Source organism: Triticum urartu, chromosome 5, assembly GCF_003073215.2.
Source record: "Triticum urartu cultivar G1812 chromosome 5, Tu2.1, whole genome shotgun sequence".
NCBI lineage: Eukaryota > Viridiplantae > Streptophyta > Magnoliopsida > Poales > Poaceae > Triticum > Triticum urartu.
In genome coordinates this window covers 525824985-525833963 of record NC_053026.1, presented here as the reverse complement: position 1 = coordinate 525833963, position 8979 = coordinate 525824985, and the positions used below count along the sequence as shown (strand labels likewise).

Genomic DNA, 8979 nt, shown 5'->3' with positions numbered 1-8979 from the left:
ACGCTACATCCTCAAGGGTATGATGAAAGGTCCTACCATCCTTGTTTGAAATAAAATAATGGCTTTCCCACAGACATCACATACATAACTTTTCAGATGTCACTTATAACGATGAACCTAAAATAATTGAGATACCTAGCAGACCAGGCAAACCCTAGATATAGCTAGAACCAGAGAAATAAAATGATGTAAGTAAGTATCGTTGCAAAGCATATAACGGTCTATGCAATAGTTGACACAAATCTAACCTATTGTTGTTACCCATGTATGATCACAAACTTGATATTTGTGATTCCTATGCCATTTAAAATCAAGATGACACAAACACAACATGAGTGGAGTAAGTGTTCACATATGATTCACAATCTAAATTTCAAAACGAAATAATGATGGGTTTTCCAAATGTGTTTCCCAACTTGCCATACATGATTGTCGTTCTTGCCAACCAGGAGGGTTGAAATTTCTAGCAGAGCATGAAAACCCGCTAGACCTAGGAAACCATGGATTTGGTAACTAGACAAATACCATTAGTTCTAAAATTAAGTGGGCTAACTACCACTGCCGTTGAAAATCGGAAACGACATAACCACCGAGTATGAAATTTCGACCCTTTTTGACGCTACCCGTCATCATGAAAATGATATACGCTGGTTTTCTTTCATAAGCTATAAACCTTATCTAGAGGTTGCAGGGTCTTAATTTTGTCCTCACTTTGACCATTGATCGACTATTGCCCGATCCACAAAATATGACATATAATATTTGTGGCGAACACGTACATCAATATTTTGCAGAATATGTAAAGCCTAGTTACAACGAAAACTGGCATGGAATAGTGAGATAGACAATCTAATTTCTAGAATCTAATAGCGCCACAGATCAAGATACAACAAAAAACAACATCAAATAATAACAGGACAGATATGTACGTACCTTGTCACCATAGATTTGGTTTGGGCTGAATCCAGGAACCCGAAGAACCCTGGGCCTTTTTCTTAGAAGAGAACAACTCCGACATGCCATTGGCTATGTCGAATATCTCCAACTTATGGTCTGGATCCTCCTGACGGCCATCATATCCTCTGAGTATGACATATTTCCCCTTTTGTCGTTACCCGTTATCATGAACATCACATGCTTGGGGTTTTCATAATCTATAAACCCTATCTAGAGGTTGCAAAATCATAACGACCATATATATGGCATCTTAATTCTTTCACCACTTTGACCATTGATTGACTAAGATCTATCCACAAAGTATGACATCTAATATATTTTCGCCCCCCTTGACAATAATGAACCAAGCGCATGCATCATGATTAGCGGAATATCCTAGCTAGTTTCAATGAAAACTGACATGGAATAGTGAGACAGACGGTCTGATTTCTAGAATATAATAGCCCCACCGATGGAAATATGACAAAAAACAACATCAAATAATTAACAAGACAGAGATGTACGTGCCAAGCATCCATAGATTTGGTTTTGGCTGAATCCAACAAAGAGCCTCGAAAAACCCTGGACCTTTTTCTTATAAGATAACAACTCCGGCGTGCCTATGTCGAATATCTCCAACTTATGATCTGGATCCTCTTGACGGCCATCCAGATGTTCGGAGAAGTATACAGAATTCATCATGAGCCCTGCAATGCTTACTCCACCATTGCCTGACATGAAGATATTTGAACAATGTCCGATGGCCAACATCCATCACTCTAGACCACATCCGTTTCTTGGCGAAGACATCGCACATGTAGACCCAGGTGTGTGGCGGGTGTTATTCTCAAGCACAGTGCCAACGAGGTGAAGCTTGCCGTCCACTTGCAAGTAGCTGCAGGGGTAGCTCCATTCTGGCGGACTGAAGCATCTCCACAGCGCCCACACACTCGGAGTAGCACTAGCGAGGTTGCAGACAGAGATCCCGACGGCTTCACCGATTGCTAGGAACGTGCTGCCGTAATAGTGCACGACCGACCTCGAATATCATTTGACCACGCTACACCCAAGGAAGAAAACATAGCCAAACATTTCGAAAAATACAAAACTTTGTGGGAATGATTATGAACAAATGTTATAGACACTTACAAAGTTTGGTCGTCAAATGACATCCGAAGAGCTCTATACCAAAAAAAAAAGAAATTCTGCTCAAACAGTGCACATACATTTTGAGTAATTCTGTATTTTTGTACATAGCTCCTCGAATAACATTTGACCACAAAACTTTGCAAGCACCTATAAGTTTTTTTCATAGTCCTTCCCACAAAGTTTCAGATTTCTTTGAAATGTTTTGCTATGTTTTTATGTGTGGGTGTAGCGGGGATGCACCAAGCTGGGGTGTAGAAAAACCACTCTCAATGCACATTGAATACGGCGGGAGAGGAGTGTGTATGCAGGACGCATGCGCTCGTGTTTCCTTACTACTCCCTTCGTTTCTAAATACGGAGTGTAAGTCTCTTTTAGAGATTTCAATATGAACTACATACATATGTATATTGACGTATTTCAATATGGACTACATACAAATATTTAGTAATGGAGGGAGTATAAAATATTTGGTTTTTAATTGCTGCGGCCAAAGCATATCCAGAGGAATACCGGTACTCCCGTTGAAACACAACTAGATCTGGCAATTCTACTTATGGCTACACGACAACACAGACACCACGAACGGCATGCTCATGAGAAACACATCAGAATCACACGATATGGAGTAACACAGAAACAATCACATACGCAGTTAAAAATGGGGAGGGAAAGAAAGGGTTTATCATCATTATACCTGTAGCTGCACCCCGCACAAGGACATCCACCATGTCGAAGTTCACTACGAGCTGGTTCCTGCGGGCCGGAAAGCAGAGCAGACAAGATCAATGAGTACCCGATCGAGACAAGATAACAAAAGCAGAGGAAGAGAGTAGGGCAGACAGCAGGGCGGTGATGTCGTTGAGGATCCTGTTGGTGTTGTTGATGAAGAGGTTGATGATGTCGGCGACATAGCCCAGGGCTGCGCTGCCATCCTCCTCCATCGACTGCAGTTGCTGGAAATTCTCGTCCAGCATGCCCTGGATGGATCACATCACGAGAGGCAAAGATAAACTAGTTACCGAGCCCGCCGGAACAACCACACTACCGGGGTCTAGATGGGAGGGACGCCGAGGGGATGGACTCACCGAGGCGAACATGGATGCGACATGGGTGTTTATTTGGGCCCTGAGCGTTGCGGCGACCATTGTGAGGAGGTGCTGGAGCGGATCTGGTGGCGGAGAACCTGCTGAAGGGATCCGAAGCTGTGGTGGTGGTGGAGGAAAATATTTGGTTTTTAATTGCTACAGCCAAAGCATATTTAGTTTCGTGTTGGATATATATAGTTGGAACGCATTGAATGTGTTCGTATTTACTGGCAATTTCTGGCCTTCTCCGTGTTCCCTCTCTCACGTTTAATGAGCATTTGCAAGACGGACGTCATGTAGTCTAGCAGTGTGGCCTCGCTGCATCGCTCTTGCACATTGCATCCCTCAAATCATCTACAGCATATAGCAAATCAAGCCCCCTAAACATCCGCAGACGTGCTCTAACATGGGCCTGCCCATCAGCCGGAAGCTGGCGATGTCTCGGCTTGACGGGAGCCTTTGGGCGATGCACCATAGGAGCTCGCACGACAGATCCGTGATGCGTCCTAGCCACTTGGCCTCCAGTCTCGGACTTCTCTGAAGAGTGGAGGGCCCCGCCATGGTCTCAAGGAAAAGAGAGTGAAATGGATTGCTATGAAGTAGGTGGTTGGTGGCTGGCCAAAGGGGAGGTGATCCAGTGATGGATCATGACCCAGGACGGGGAGAGGGGGAGTGCTAGTTTTGCTTAATGAAAAAAAAATCATATTGCACTTTCTTTTACAAAATTGCAACTTAATGAAAAAGTACAAGTTGCACTGAGGTTTGAAATTTTGCTAACACAAAAATCTAGATCTCACTAAAATATCCAATTTCATAAGATTAAAAAATCCTTTTCGATTTTGATCTATCATAATTCATGGCATTTTAATAATTCTATCTAACTTAAATTTGGTTTGAATCTGGTCCAAAAATTTGAGGTTGCATATGCTTATGAAAGTAGTGATTCTATTTTTTTATGTTGAATCCCAGGTTTAGTGACATGTGTCGTTGCTGAAGCGTCGTGCTGCCAATTTTTAGCAGGTGATAGACGATTGGGAGATCTTATAGAGTAAACTCATGGCATTGGGCCGCAAGGCGATGCACAGCTTGTCACCGGGGTTGGCTGACATAGGTGGACGAGGTTGCGGGCTTCCTCCATGATGTTGCTCAACCTGTTCACCGGCGCTACCGCCCATCTCCCAGCAGCGCATGCGGAGGCTCCAGTGTATCACTCGCACTACTTATCATAGTGAGCATCGAATATGGCATAGTACTATTTTTTAGACTTCTTTTAATCTCGACTTAAATCATCATAACCTAGTTTCAATTCAAAAGGTGTTTACCACACATCCCGTGTGGTAATAGGCATAGTGCTCGACTCCACATTTTGAGTCATTCCAAAACTTTGCATTTAGAAGTTCTCAAAATTTCCTGAAACTATTCTACATGTGCGCTTGTGTATTCTATGTAATGTGTAATGTGTTATTAACAAACAGTCCTCGGATCCCTGCAAAAAAAGTATATCACTACAACATTTGAGCAATACAAGAAGTACACATTTGTGTACTTGAAATATCAAATAGTAGGCTATTTTTAGATCCACACATTTATCCCTTTTGTATATGTACCACATATTACCCGCAAGAAAAAATGTGTACATACCACATATTGAAATATGTGTATTGAACACAATTATAGCCACATATGTCATATTCATATGCATCTAAACGTAAGCATGTCTGGCTGGACGGGAAAAAAATCGAGTGGCATATGGGACCATCTTGGTAGGAAGTGCAATAAGGAATAAAACCCACCACATATGTGGTTAAATTTGATTAAGATGAAAGAATTTCCCTTAAATAGGGTAATCTTTGTCAAAATAAGCCACGGATGGCCTTCTTCAGACCACTGGCCTCCTCGTCAGCACGCATGGCGTCCTTCGCCTCATCGCGCAGGCGGTTGGTATCCTTCAAGCTTGCTGGAGCTGGGCCACCTCCTCGGGGGCTGCGGGGCAATCCGAATTCAGAGCTCAAGACAGAACAATACTAACCAAGGAGAATATGGACTAGGAAGACGAGAGCTTACGAGCACATGCGCGCTCCAAGTTCTCATTGGCGCACCGCCGGGCCTCAAGCTGTTTGCGTAGCTCCAAATTCTCGGAGGCCAGCTCGCGGTTCCGGTCTTCCCGTTTCCGCAAGATGAATACATATATATTCAATAAACTGCGAGCCTACAAAGAAGTAGGCATAGTTCAACAAAAACAAAGCCTGATACCAGGCCGATACCACACTCACACCTGGGGCTACTACTACCATAAACAACTAGCAAAAATAAAAAATACTTACTGTGAACCAGGGTCACTAACAAGCCCAGTGTCCGGATGGTGGATTAGAAGAGCTTCATCTCCTCGATGGCTCCATCCATGGCGGCCCTGGTCTCCTCCGGCACGTCCGGTCCCTACTCGCTCCCCTTTGGGAGAGAGAGGCCAATGACACCACAACCAATTGCAAGTCCGTCACCTCCCGTCTCTCCTTCGTATGCCTCATGTCCAGGTCAGTGTCCTCAGACTTCGAGGCATGGGCGGCAGGCCTCGGCAGAGGCACAAGTGGGAGCGTGACCTTGGGTGCAGGCTCCACTGGTGTACACTGCGTCAGGCGACACCACAATACGAAGAGCGCTAGACGCGACTGCCTTGACAGTGACGCCGGCTGCCTCCTTTGAAACATTAGCATGGGACTTCCCCGCCCCACCTCGGTGGCAGCAAGAAGGTCAGTTACCTACTGCTCGGGCCCGATTACAACCATGAGCTCCTAAATAACAAGAGAAGAAGAAGCAATTGCAGTTCACCAGCAGGCAGAACTATGATTACGTCTCATTGCGCCTAAAAATGAAAAAAAGACAATGACAATGCCCTTACCTCCTCTGGTCATGGAGGTATCCAACGACTACTCCTAATCATTCACTGCGGCATCACGATCGCCAGACGCGGGGGCTTCAGGCACCACCGGTAGAACCCCAAGCCACGCCGACCTCCTTGATTGAACGGGCGGGCCTGAAGGGGTGAGACTTAGGTGGGAACATAGAAAGTATCATCAAGAAGCAATGTCAAAGACATAGTCAGAGGACTTACCAGCCCTTCACATGGACGTTATGCTTTTGCGGCGGCTTTAACACTGTGACAGGCTGTGTTTTGATTTTCGGCCGCAAAAAGTGGATTTCGGCCATCTCGGCCTGAGGCGAAAAGTATATTTAGGCCGAAATTACTCAAATTTGACAAATTTTGGTTAAATTTATGTCAAATTGCAGTCAAAATTTGGTCAAATTTCAGCTGGAAATTTTGAAAATGGCTGAAATTCGGCCATTTCGACCTAGGGCGAAAAAAAGCTCAAACCGAAAATCAAAACACAGGTGACAGGGACCGCCTGCACTAGAGGCGCCCAGAGCCCCAACGGGCTCATCGATTCTCGACGAGCCTTGTTGTTGATCTTGATATCCCACCGCGATGGAGGAAGCCTCTCCGTTGTGGCCCCTATTCAGACCCTGCGAAGGTGAAAGCACGGTGGTGTCCTCCTCGCCTATGGCCTCTTCCTCCTTGAAGGACACATTGTCCTCCTCCTTGGCATCATTGCCTATCTCCTCCTCGCAGTCGTCATCGGCTCCTCCTCTTTGGTAGTCGCAAGAGCCATGCTCACCTCCTCTTTAGGGGCTACAATGACCTCCTTCTTCTTCTTGGAGGGAGCATGGCCGGCCACGGAGCCCTCGTCGGGAATGGACTCTAGCAGCCTTGCCATGGCTAGGTCAAAGATCTGGCAAGGCAAGGGGGCTCCAACATGACCGACAAAGGGCACGTACTCTTGCATGACTAATTGGTTCCTTTAGTGACCCGATAAAGGAGCAGAAAGGATTCTCGCCTTTTCCTGGGGGTGACCCCGAGTTATCGAACCCACAAGAGGAAGGGACCCTTAAAGTCAGGGGTTTCTACCAAGCTTTTGCAAGCCTATTAGTTCCAACTTTTGACCTGATCAAAATCAAGTTGAAACTGAAAACACTTATAATAAAAATAGGCATGGGCATGAGGACTTTTCTTATAACCATATATTTGTGAACGAGATCATCATCTTATATCATATATCCTAAATATTTACTAATTGGAGGCACCTTTCGTGCCTCCACGTTAATTCACATCCACAATTAGCCATTATATTTAATATTTAATGGCCACGATATATTAGAAGGCTCTGCATTATCTATACCTACTATTAAAAGGAGGAAATATTCTTCCCCCCAAATTTTCATCCATTTTCGTACATCAATACCAGATTTTCATCCTTTTTCTCGAGTCAACATTTTTTCGTACGTTGGTCAACTTTTTTATTCGTACATGCTCCCGCTCCGCCCATGGGCCGGGTGGCCACACCAGGCCTCAGCCCGCCAGCGCTAGGCTGCTTGCACGTTCTTGACAAAACGAAAAAAACTAGGCTATCAAAAAGGAAGGAAATAGACTTGCTCACGTGGGGTTGGGGGATCGGGCTTGCAACTTGAAATATCATAATTTGAGAAAATTCAAAATTATTTCAGATTTAAATCTATCAAAATTCTTTGTATTTTATTTTTCTAGCTAATTTAAATTTGATTTGATAGTTTGAAACTTACCCGAAACTTTTAGGCTGCAAAAGTTTCAATACCAACCAAAATTTTGTAGTAATTTTGAAATCTGAGTTTCACTTTCTCTTAAATGAAAAACCACTTTCAAAACCGACTTGCGCGTTAGAAAATCTCAGAGAGCTTGGATGTAATCTAAAGTGAACTCCAAAATTTTCCTCATAATGATCTTCTTCAGATACAAACGCCGACACACGAGATCCCTCCCCACTACCACCCACCGCATGGACATGTTTATTCAGATTGTCAGAACCACTCCTCGTAATGAGCAAGTATCAGAACAACTCCTCCATTTGCATGGGGACCTAGCCTTGGTACACTAGGGTTGTGTAATGAGGAAAAAGTCAATAGACAACTTTGAAATGGCAAAGTGGCGGTAACGATAGAAAGAGTGAGAAGTAGAGGGATTATAATGGGTGGCTGAAAATTGGCGGGAAAGAGATGGGGAAGAAAGAATATACAATAAAAGAACACTAAAACTGAAAAAAATAGACTTTGTGTATTATCTAATGGAAAAATGCATGGAAACAAAATTCACAAGTGTAAGTCGAGTGTTTTTATCAAGCACTTGGCTTACATTAAGGCATATTTAAAAAGAAAAGGAAATATGTAAACACAGTGTGCCGTTAGATGGTACTCGGCTTATTGCAATTGTCGTCATGGAGCCAACAAGTGCGATGAGGATGGCCACGTGGCAAGTACTTTGCTGAGCCTCTGGTGTAAGCCGAGTGTTTTTTCCGTTCTATGCCGAAATTTCTGTATAAACCGAGATATTTTTTGGTGGGTTCTCAACTTACTCTTGGCTGCCCGAGGACCTTGCCAACAAATATTATTTTGAGGGTGATCATCTTACTCTGGGTTATGCCAAGTTTCCTGTATAAACCGAGATATTTTTTGGCGGTGCCGACTTTCTCCGGGTTATACCGAAGTAAGATAAGGGAGGGAGGGGGGTTACAACACATCACATACTCGCCTATCCCGAACTCCAGTCATGGAAGGCAAGAATACGAGACCCAAAGTAGATAGAGCTTGTCCCGACCAATGCTAGGCACCTCCGTCATGCGGCCACGATCCGGGACAGATTAAGAGTCTATCTAGAGGAGTGGACAAGTGGATTGCAGGACTAAATAGTGCCGGAGGAAGAAGCCACGAAGGAAGCGATGGCGAG

At 44.3% G+C, this 8979-nt stretch overlaps 1 protein-coding gene and 1 long non-coding RNA gene across 2 annotated transcripts; both read right to left on the bottom strand.

The window, feature by feature from the left end:
- Positions 1-849: 849 nt before the first annotated feature.
- Positions 850-3230, bottom strand: LOC125507298 (histidine-containing phosphotransfer protein 2-like). The gene is made up of 4 exons (XM_048671923.1): positions 3171-3230; positions 2926-3062; positions 2780-2838; positions 850-863 (listed from the first exon to the last, which is right to left on the bottom strand). The coding sequence occupies exons 1-4, from the start codon at positions 3228-3230 to the stop codon at positions 850-852; spliced, it is 270 nt and encodes an 89-aa protein (XP_048527880.1).
- Positions 3231-4745: 1515 nt separating this feature from the next.
- Positions 4746-5772, bottom strand: LOC125556575. Its single transcript, XR_007305139.1, has 3 exons — positions 5495-5772; positions 5235-5379; positions 4746-5153 (listed from the first exon to the last, which is right to left on the bottom strand). It is a non-coding gene; the product is annotated as an uncharacterized LOC125556575 (long non-coding RNA).
- Positions 5773-8979: the final 3207 nt, after the last annotated feature.

Bases quoted from the DNA above. Each gene is read 5' to 3' on its own strand.
- LOC125507298 (XM_048671923.1), bottom strand. From the start codon at position 3,230: ATGGTCGCCGCAACGCTCAGGGCCCAAATAAACACCCATGTCGCATCC. The intron at 3,063-3,170 runs GTGAGTCCATCC...TGATCCATCCAG, and splicing joins TCGCATCCATGTTCGCCTCG to GGCATGCTGGACGAGAATTT. The intron at 2,839-2,925 runs GTCTGCCCTACT...TCCGGCCCGCAG, and splicing joins AACGACATCACCGCCCTGCT to GAACCAGCTCGTAGTGAACT.